Raw genomic sequence first — 10063 nt, 5'->3', positions numbered from 1 at the left:
GCGGGCAGGAGGGCGGAACCCGCCCGCAGTGGCGCCCAGTTTAGGGCTCGGCCCTCTGGACATCAGAAGGTCCTCGCGGGTCCAGCGGGTCCCTCAGCCAGGCCCGCAGCGCCGCCGGGCGGACGCCGCCCTGAGGCCTGCGTGCGGGCCGGGGCGGCGGTGCACGTGGCCGCCCTGCGCTCCCGCCCCGGAGCCGCAGCCCCGATGCCCCCCAGCGAGGCGGCCCCAGAGCTTCCAGGGAGCGGCCTCCCGCCCTCACCCCCTTCCCCTTCCCGAGTTCTGGGAAGTCAGTTCCGCCCCCGCTGTGACTCCCAGTTCCCTGTCTTCCCCCCTGGCCAGAGGCCGAGGCCGGCTCCGCGCCCACAGCCACCGCTGGGGACACTGGGTCCGCCGTCCTTCCCCTTTGAGGGCACCGGCGGCGGGCCAGGACCAAGGGGAAGCGGGATGGCCTGACTCTTCCACAGGGAGCCTTCCCTCTTGGCATTGAGGCTTTAGCCCAAATGTCTCAGTCCAGTCAGTTTCATTTTCTCCATTTTATTTGTCAATATAAAAATACTCAAATATTTACAACAAATAAATACGCGGGGACACAATAAGTTACACTGTTAGGAGCCCTCCTCCAGGCCTGGGAGAGGCTATGCCATATCCGCAGCATGCCCACCCTCTCCCCCTCCTCTCCCAGCCCTGTGAGGGAGGACAAGTATAAAATACCACGAACCCAGGGCCAACGGGAGGCCCTCCCTCCCTTCCCCCAAACACACAGGAGGTCCACTCCCTCCCCGAACCCTGGAAACATTCACCACCCTAGAAGCAGGACTAGGCCCACCCGAGCCCTGCACTCCCCCAGGGGCACAGCACCCTGCCCAGCCCACCCCCATATGTACACCCCTGCCCCTCCTGGGGACAGTGGGGGCAAGAGAAGCAAAGTGATCCACCCCTCCCCCTTCATAGCTCCAATGACTCACCAGGAGGACCCCAGGCCAAGGGAAGACACCACAGAAACAGAAGACGGTCACGCAAACACACCCACGTGCACACACACATACACAAACGCACCCATATCTCCAACTTCTGTCTGAAGGTTTGGCTGCTGGGGTCCCGCGTGCCTGATTCACAGCCCCTCACAGAGAGGAGGAAGACGCCGTGTGGGCGGCTGGTGCCTTGGTGAGCCACACCAAGTGGCAGTGCCCGTGCTGAGCAGAGCAGGTCCTCATGGGCGAGCGGGTGCCCACGCCATGTCCCTGAGGTAGCTGGTGCCTGTGCAAAAGTAGGAGCCGGGGCTCCCAGGCCGCCCCACGCCGTGGTGGGGTCCCTCATACCGAGGACTCCTCGGGATTGGAGTCCGGTAGGGGCTGGCGCTGGTGGAGTTTGCGCCTCATCTCGTCCGCCAGCTCGGGCAAGGGGTGCCCCAGCCCCTCGCCGTGGTCCTCCCCGCCCAGCTGTAAGCGCACATAGCCGTTGGCGTTCGAGTTCCGCCCACCCCCCAGGTGGAGCCGAGTGGGGGACGGCAGGGGCTGGCCGGGGATGCCCGGGGGTGGGGAGGGGGGCCCCGTCCCGGGCTGGCACCGGGCGTGTCCGGGCACGATCTTGAGGGAGCCGTCCGAGTAGTAGTAGCCAACGGGGTCCCAGAGCTTCTCGTCAGTGTCGGGGCCGGGGCGGAAGGGGGGGCCGGTGGGCTCCTTGGGGAGCTCCAGAGGGTACACCAGGGTCCTCTCCGCCGCCTTGGTGCCTTTCTCCAGCTCCTCCCGCAGCCGGCGGCGCAGCGACAGCACCAGCAGCAGCAGCACCAGGCACACGGCGCCCAGGGCCACCACGGCCAGCCACACCAGCCCCAGGTTCTCCAGGGGCGCCCGCGCCTCCAGGGTCAGCGCGGAGCCGGCCACCACGGCCACCAGGTAGCCTTCGGCGGCCAGCCGCGCGCCCTGCTCCTCGGAAAAGCAGTGGTAGGCGCCGGCGTGGCGGGGCTGCGCCGCCATCACCACCAGGGCCTGGAGGCGGGCGTCGTAGAGGAAGGAGCCCGGCTGTTCCACAGGCAGGTCCCGGCCCCCGAAAGTCCACCGGGCGTGGGCCAGGTTGGAAGTCAGGCGGCAGGGCAGCACCAGGTCGGTGCCCGCCACCACCGTGATGTTCTTGGGCGTGAGCCGGACTGCAGGGCGGGGAGGAGAGGGAGCGGTCAGCGCGGGAAAGCCAGGGCCCAGGGAGTGCGGACACTCGCTCTGGCGGGGCCCGCCCCGCGGGAGGGGGCAGGGAGCTCACCTTTCTTACTGCCGCGGAAGTTACACAGGCCCGAGGTGTCCGAGATCCTCACTTGCTGGACCAGCAGGGACCTGGTTGGGGAAGAGGGTCCATCAGCGTCCCTGCTCCCGCCGCCTGCCCCCCCCTCCCGGCCAGCGGGAGCAGAGCCCCACGCACCCAGAGGGGCCGCCCGCGGCCACACAGCGGCTGGCGTTGACGTTCCAGGCGCAGTAGGGGTCCCGGGCGAGGATGCAGTCGGCACAGGAGCGGTACTTCGCGCAGTCGGCCACGGGTAGCTGAACCAACTGGGAGCGCGAGCCGGCAAACAGCAGCTTCTGCAAGAGAAGCGGTGGGCGTGGGAGAGGGTCCACAGGCCCGGGCCCGGGTGGGCACGGCTGGGACTGCTGGGAGCGGCACAGGGCAAAGGGGCCAAAAGAAGGGAGAACCAAGGACGGAAACCTAAGGACCACAGAATGCACGGGGGCTTATTAGAGCCGACACCATCCTGAGCACCTTAAAGGTGGCCTTCCTGGAGAGAACAGGAGCCTGTGGTGCTGTGGATAGTCACACACACACACACACACACACACACACACCATCCTGAGCACCTTAAAGGTGGCCTTCCTGGAGAGAACAGGAGCCTGTGGTGCTGTGGATAGCCACACACACACACACACACACACACGCACACACACCATCCTGAGCACCTTAAAGGTGGCCTTCCTGGAGAGAACAGGAGCCTGTGGTGCTGTGGATAGCCACACACACACACACACACACACACACACACGCACACACGCGCGCGCGCGCGCTCCAGTACAGTATAAATAGTGCAGGAAGTATGCTTTCCGGCAGCCCTCACAATGGTCTCACAATAGAATGGGGACATTGGACGGAGATCAGGACCCAGACCAGGCAGCCAGCCCTCTTTTAGCAGCAGAGCATAAGGTGTTTTCCTGTTTGCACGGTGACTGCTAGTCTGGGTTTCTTCAACCAGACTTTCTTTCTGCCATCACTCCACGTCTGGGAACAGTGTGTAAAGGAGGAGCATGTGGACGTTTAGGTGGGACAACAGGCCGGAGGGGAAAGGTGCGCCTGGGAAGGGGGGTGTGGGGGTCAGGATTGGGGAGTATGCAGCCTGGCAGGGCCCTGGCCATGCACAGCCTCCGGAGTGCAGGGGCACCGGACTGACCCCGGAGCTTGGCCCCAGCCCAGCGGTGTGCGGAGTGCCCGCTCCGCCCGGAAAGGGCCTCGCACAAGGCTGGGGAAGAGGACGGGCTGGGGGCGGAGCTGATGGCTACCTTGCTCCGGGACAGGACCAGGCTCTTCACGGGCTCCTGGTCAAACACCTGCAGCTCCTCGATCAGGTGGACCCAGGACCCCAGGCTCACAGCCTTAAGTAGCCAGCCGTCTCCTGGGGGGGGGGGGGGGGAGGACAGGTGTCAGTGAAAGCACAGGTCCCCGGGGCACCCCCTCTCCGGGCACAGGCTTTCGATGCCCACGCGCCTACCTGTGCCAATGAACAGCACTGTGTAGGAGGCTCCATCGAGCCCCGGGACCCGGTCCGCCACCAGGTGGGTGAAGTTGGTGTCCTTCTTCACGAGCAGGGGCCGGCCCCTGAGCGGCTTCACCTGCTCCTCCAGCAGGGGGTGCTTCTTGACGAAGTTGAGGGTGTTGTCGGGCAGCTCCAGAGAGCTGGTGTAGCCGTGGTGGCGGTGCCAGTTGTTGATGCACTGGAGAGCGGGGTCGGGGAGAGCGGTCAGTCCGCGGGAATGGCACCGGGGCTGAGGGCAGCCGGCCCTCCCGGGGCAACTCACCGAGCCCGGCCGCGGGGTGGGCACGGGGTCCGTGTAGCGGCCCCACTTCTGGGATTGCTCGTGGTACTCCTTGTAGGGACCCTCGAACACCCTCTGAATGTCCTCCAGCTGGTACTCGCAGACGGCGGACAGGTCCACGTCCCCCCTGCCAGAGGGAGGACCCACGGTCAGGCCGCGCACGGGGAGGGCAGGGCCCGGCGCGGAGCCGTCACGACACGCACCGTGTAACGGCCACTCTGAAGTGCCGGGGGCAGCGAGCCGGCCCAGGTCCCCCTGGGAGCGGGTGACCAACACCCTCCTTGGCTTCCGGACTCACCCACAGGCCCACACCATAAACCACCCCCGACCTGCAGACCCGCTTCTCGCCACCCTGACCCCGGCCTGCTCACCATCGCGCCCGGAAAACCGCGAAGAAGGTGGTGTTGCGCCAGGAGGCGCCCCGCAGGGTGTGCAGCGCCTGCAGGTGGCTGAGGTAGAGGTGGCGGCCGGGGGCCGAGCACACCAGGTGCGCCTTCAGGAAGGTGGTCCACTTCTTCTGCAGGGTCCGCGCGCCGCCCACGTCGCCCTGGCGGGGACACGCAGGCGTTGGCAGGCGGCCCGCGGCCGGCAGGGCGCCCGGGCTCCGCCGCGCCCCGTACCTTGCAGACGCGGGCCACGCGGGCCACCACCTGCTCCGTGTAGCAGTTGTACTCCAGCGCCCGCTCGCTGAAGAAGAAGTACACCTTGTCGTCGTCCCCGGTCACGCTGCCCTCACTCTCCGGGATGTAGGCGGAGCCCACAAAGTGAGGTTCTGGGGGAGGGGGGAGACTCAGCGAGGCCCAGGGCGGCCCCCACCCCCGCGCCCCCCACGCAGGCTCCGAGGGGCTCACCGTTGAGCCAGAAGGCCAGGTACTCTGTCTTCATGGGGTGGTGGGGCCCCATGTTACGCAGGATGATGGGCTCGGTGCCCAGGAAGTTGTTGAGTGTGGCCGAGTACAGCTCGCCATCTGTGGAGACAGGGCGTCAGGAGGCCGGGTGGTGGGCAGCCTGGGACGGGACGAGCCCTGGGACCCCGGCCTGCCGCAGGGGCCGCTCACCCACAAGGAGGCCGGTGTGGCCCTTCGCGGGGTCGTAGGGGCACTTCCCCTTCCCGTCCTCAAAGGCGCCGTGCTCCAAGGTGAAGGTGCCCGTGTCCTGGCAGAGGAGAGAGAGTGAGGCCAGCAGGCCCGGCGCTCAGAGAGCACCCGGGCGGAGGAGGTAAACACTCACGATGTAGGCGCACTTGGGCTGGAAGGCGTAGGTGCCGCACACGTACAGGTGGGACGCGTTGTACGGCTGTAGGAAGCGGATGAAGTTGAAACACTCCGTCTGGGGAGGAAAGTGGATCCAGTCAGAAGAGGAGGCCCGAGAATGGGGGTGCAGTCAGAAGAGGGGGGCCGAGGATGGGGGTGCAGTCAGAAGAGGGGGGCCGAGGATGGGGTGCAGTCAGAAGAGGGGGGCCGAGGATGGGGGTGCAGTCAGAAGAGGGGGGCCGAGGATGGGGGTGCAGTCAGAAGAGGGGGGCCGAGGATGGGGGTGCAGTCAGAAGAGGGGGGCCGAGGATGGGGGTGCAGTCAGAAGAGGGGGGCCGAGGATGGGGGTGCAGTCAGAAGAGGGGGGCCGAGGATGGGGGTGCAGTCAGAAGAGGGGGGCCGAGGATGGGGGTGCAGTCAGAAGAGGGGGGCCGAGGATGGGGGTGCAGTCAGAAGAGGGGGCCGAGGATGGGGACACTGGAGGGAGATCAGGAATGAAAAGGGAGCCCCGGGCAGAGCGTGAGCCATGAGGCCCAGCCGGGGGGAGGCAGAGGCTCCTGCCCGCCCCCCTGGCCTGTCGGAGGCGCCCACCTGGTTATTCTTCCCTTTCTGGACACACTCGGTCTTCTTCTCCGCAGGAGCTGCCCACGAGATCTGGGGACAGAGACGGGGGGACTGAGCGTGTGCCCAAGCGCCTGTGGCAGCCACCGAAGACCCGGTGCCAGGACAGGTGCCCACGGCGGGCGCTGGCTGCGGGGAGGACACGGCCCCACGCGGCCCACGGCGCAGAGCCAGCCAGTCCCCGGGGCCGCCTGGCCTGCCACGGCCGTGCCTCCCGCGCCCCCTCCGCTCACCACTCCTTGCAGCTCCAGAGCCTCCACGCTGAAGGCAAACAGGGCCTCCCGGGCCCCCACGTACAGCAGCCCGGTCTGCTCGGTCAGGGTCAGCGTCAGGAAGTCCTGGATGCCCGTCTGGGAGAAGCGCCGCACCACTGGGGCCAGCTCTGCGGGCGGGACGGAGAGCGAGGCTGTGGGTGGGCGGCCTCCTTAGGGCTCCAGGCACCCCCGCCCCAATCAGCCTCCCTCTACACCAGAATTTTCAACCAGTGTGCCACAAGAATGTTTAAAACATGCAATACCTGCCCCAGCCAGTTTGGCTCAGTGGGTAGAGCGCGAGCCTGCAGACTAAAGGATCCCGGGTTGGGTCAAGGGCACATGCTTTGTTTGCAGGCTCCTCCCCAGCTGGGCCCTGGCCGGAGCTTGGTGAGGGCACGTGCAGGAGGCAACCAATCAATGTGTTTCTCTCTCATCGATGTTTCTCTCTGTCTTTCCCTCTCCCTAAAAACCAATGGAAAAATATCCTCAGGTGAGGGTTAACAACAATAACCATGCCTGACTATTTTAGTCAAGGGCACTGACCACATTTCCCTTAGACTGTCCAATAAAAAAATTACAACAGGCACTATAACAATAGCCATTCCGTATGAATGAACCAAAATTATCTTTTTTTTTTTTTTTTTTTGTCAGACTGGCCAAAAATACAACATCTTTTTCGGCGTGCCACAGAACTTTAGTAATTAGTTTCTGTGTGTCATGAGATGAAAAAGGTTGAAAAATCGCTGCTCTATGCAATGGTCTCCTGGGCCCCCTTGTCCTTGTTCCCCACATGAGGGCTGGCAGCCCCACAGCAACGTAGCCCAGTGCCCTGATGGCAATAAAGGGCATTTCCTGAACTGCCGCCTGGCGGACAGCGACTGCGGGCCTTGCTTTCCCGGGAAAAGCCTGGGAGGAGCACATCTGAGCTGCGAGGAGGAAGGAAGGATATCTCGGCCACAGCTTCCGGCCAGAGGAAGCCATCAGAATGATGGCTCCCACTCTCGGGTCAGCAGCGCCTCTGGCTGCAGAGCTGGGCAGGCTCCTTCCCGGCTTCCACAGTGCCTCTTCCTTCTCTGCTCTGCTGCCCAGTGCCCACATCAGAGCCCAGCCGGACCCCGCAGGGCAGGCATACAGAAGTTGTGAGCGCTCCTTGTCTTAGAAACCTCCCGCTCCTCTCAAACACATGCAGGCTGCCCGACCCGCCAGCACAGCTGGCCGCTGGAACATGGAGGGGAACCGGAGGCTGGGATGGAGATGGAGCTGAAGCCTGGGGCTGGGAGCCTTGCTGCCATTCAACAGGCAGGGCACTACGACATCCATAGTCACAGGACCCCTATGTCGGCTTCCAAAATAGCTGCCGACCTGTCCTCAGGCCCCCTAAATCAGCTCAGTCTTTGGAGCCAAAGCTGGGTCCAAACACAGCCAGGCAGGAAGGCTTCGTTAGCACCTGAGAGCAGCCTGTGGGAGGTGAGCTCATCCCAGGTCCCCAGAGTGCAGGGATGGCACAAACACCTGACATCACCTCTGGGTACGTGTGCGCCCACAGTAAGGCTGGCAGGCTGCTGTCCTCCACACGAGCACGTGCACACACGCCCACCGAGGGCCACAGGTCGCAGGCCGTGGTTTCAAGCTCATGCGGGTTCAGGATATCTATCTGGCTACACACTCAGGGAGAGTGACAATTGCAGAAGTGAGGATGGGGAGAGGGATGCAGAGGAGGCAGGGGACAGCCCTGGTCCTGAGCCGGACGATCAGTCCCAAGTCCCTAGGGTCAAAACTGGGTCACCTGCATGGTGGGCCTTCGCAGCAGAGAAAAGCTGGCACAGTCAAGGGGGCAGCCTGTCAGCGTCTCTTCCCTCAGCAGCCCCTCCTGGCCCCTCTCTCCACCTGGTCTGTCTCCTCTGCTTTCAGACACTCACCCCCAGAAGATACCGTCTTCCGGGGCACCAGGTTCCACCACATCTCAGCCCCGAAGCCCAGGCCCCACAGCCCCACAGCCAGCAGCCAGCCAGCCCAGTGTGGGGCCATGGCACGCGCCTGGCTCAGAGCTCCAGGCCAGCCGCCCTGCTGGGGGAAAGAAAAGGGTCAGCATCGCAGCGGCGCACAGGCGAGGGCACTGCCAGCAGACAGATCAGGCCTCCCCGGGGCCCTGCCCGGTCCAAGGAGCCGAGACCTAGTTCCCTCTCAAACCTGAGCCCCTCCTCCCCCCAAAGGACCAGGGAGTCTCCCTGAAGGGGTGGGGCCGCGGGGGGGGGGGTAGGCCCTCCCCCATCCCTCTGCTCCACAGGAAGTTGTTTAAGAAAATAAAAAAGGACCCCTCCCCCACCCCAGGCCTGACAGATTCCAGGTTTTTTAAAGTAACCTCTGGAAGCAACACTTGGCCCTGCTGGGGCTCCCGCCACCCCAGGCCTGATTCTGGACGGGACCCCTGGGCGGTGCGGGGCAGGAGGGGGCGGCGGGGGCCGGCGCCGCGGGCCGGGGTCCTGCCCGCTCCCCGCCCCCCGCGCAGACAAAGGCGGGCGGCCGGCCCCGCTCCCCCGGAGGCCGCGGCGGCCGGGCGGGGGGCGCGCTGCCGGCCCTTTGTGCCCAGAGGGGGCAGGAAGCGAGGGGGGCGGAGTGACCAGCGCCGCCCCCGCTCCGCCAGCGGCCTCGGCGGACGGCGGCCCCGGGCCGGGCGGGGGGACGGAGCCGGCCGGGGCCCAGGCGGCGCCCGGGGGGCGGGAGGCCAGGCCCGGGCTGGGGGCGCGGGGGGCTCCCCGGAAGCCGCGGTGCCGCCAGGGTCTGAGGAGCCTCCCACCCGGGGATCGCGCCCCGCGCCCGGCCAGGCCAACCGGGCTCATTCCGCCGCCGCAGGCCTCCCAGGCCGGGCACAGAGACCAGCAGCCGGGGCGTGTTACCCCCAAAACAAAGGGTCCCCGCCAGGACCCGTGCCTGTCCCCTCCCCCGCGCCCCCAGCTCGGGGATTTGAATGCAAACAAAGCAGCCGCGCCAGGAGCGTGCGGGCGGCCGGCCCAGGACGCCCCCTGTCGGCCAGGACCCCGCGCGGGAAGGGCGGGGGACGGACCGCTCACTCTCCGGGTCCCAAACCCCCGGCCGCCCTCCGTCCCTTACCCCGGCCTGGCGGCTCCGCGGCGCGCAGGGTGCCCCACACGGAGACCGGGGCGGCCTGGAGCGGGTGCAGGGCGCGGGGTCCCGGGGGCCCTCACCCGTGCCCACCACGAACGGCAGCCGATGGGCGAGCGGTCCTGCCGGGGACAGGCCGGCTGAGCTCGGAGCTGGCTCTCCAGGACACTCCGCCTCCCGGCGGAACGGGCGGGGGGCCACGGCGGGGAAATCCGATCCCACAACATTGGCCTCGGCCCAAGCCCGCCCCAAACTTTCCATCGGGGGTGGGGGAGCCGGGGCAGCTCGGGGGCCTGGAGAGGATCCCGGCCGCGGACCCGCCTGCACAAGGGACCCTGCTCCGAGCCGCGCTCCGGCCAGTCCGCGCCCAGGACCCCGGCTGCAGGCGCTGCCGGCCCCGCTCCACGCCCTGCCGGGGGCGCAAGGAGGATCTGAGCGGACAACTGCCCCTCCGCCCTTCCCTGCGCCCCAGATCCCGTCCTGCGCCCCCGATCCCGTCCTCGCGCGTGCGGCGGCCCCTGCCCGGGAAGGGACAAAGCGGCGCCCCGCGCCCCGCGCCGCCGGCCTCGCTCACCGTCTCCTCGCGGCTGGCGTCCCGGCGCCGCCCTCCGTCCCGCTCGGCTCCGACCCGCCGCCCGCCCGCGCCTTCCGCGGCCCGCGCCGCCCTCCGTCCCGCTCGGCTCGGCGCCCTGGGCTCGGGCTCCGCGCGCCACCGCGGCGGCCGCCGGCTCTTTCTCCGCCG

At 67.0% G+C, this 10063-nt stretch overlaps 1 protein-coding gene across 4 annotated transcripts; it reads right to left on the bottom strand.

Annotated features, from left to right (window-relative positions):
* Positions 1 to 518: 518 nt before the first annotated feature.
* SEMA4C (semaphorin 4C) lies at positions 519 to 10063 on the bottom strand. Of its 4 annotated transcripts, none has more exons than XM_036454022.2 (15): positions 9896 to 10063; positions 8118 to 8265; positions 6178 to 6326; positions 5915 to 5977; positions 5301 to 5399; positions 5129 to 5225; positions 4922 to 5038; positions 4691 to 4842; positions 4442 to 4617; positions 4053 to 4197; positions 3746 to 3968; positions 3537 to 3649; positions 2413 to 2570; positions 2257 to 2327; positions 519 to 2146 (listed from the first exon to the last, which is right to left on the bottom strand). In XM_036454022.2, the coding sequence occupies exons 2-15, from the start codon at positions 8224 to 8226 to the stop codon at positions 1314 to 1316; spliced, it is 2505 nt and encodes an 834-aa protein (XP_036309915.1). In that variant the 5' UTR covers positions 8227 to 8265; positions 9896 to 10063; the 3' UTR covers positions 519 to 1313. The 4 variants fall into 4 exon arrangements, with proteins under 4 accessions (XP_036309915.1, XP_036309914.1, XP_045443210.1 ...); XM_036454021.2 differs by having other exon boundaries at positions 8118 to 8262; XM_045587254.1 differs by lacking the exon at positions 9896 to 10063 and adding an exon at positions 9310 to 9785.

Source organism: Pipistrellus kuhlii, unplaced genomic scaffold, assembly GCF_014108245.1.
Source record: "Pipistrellus kuhlii isolate mPipKuh1 unplaced genomic scaffold, mPipKuh1.p scaffold_m20_p_27, whole genome shotgun sequence".
Taxonomy (NCBI): Eukaryota; Metazoa; Chordata; class Mammalia; order Chiroptera; family Vespertilionidae; genus Pipistrellus; species Pipistrellus kuhlii.
Note: the sequence above shows the minus strand (reverse complement) of the source record. Positions and strands in the feature narration are given on the sequence as shown.

Excerpts from the sequence above, each read along its gene's own strand:
- SEMA4C (XM_045587254.1), bottom strand. The coding sequence starts at position 9,582 with ATGGAAAGTTTGGGGCGGGCTTGGGCCGAGGCCAATGTTGTGGGATCG. Across the intron at positions 2,571-3,536 it reads TGGTCCTGTCCCGGAGCAAG|AAGCTGCTGTTTGCCGGCTC; the intron begins GTAGCCATCAGC and ends CTTCTCTTGCAG. Across the intron at positions 2,147-2,256 it reads CTTCCGCGGCAGTAAGAAAG|TCCGGCTCACGCCCAAGAAC; the intron begins GTGAGCTCCCTG and ends CCCGCCCTGCAG.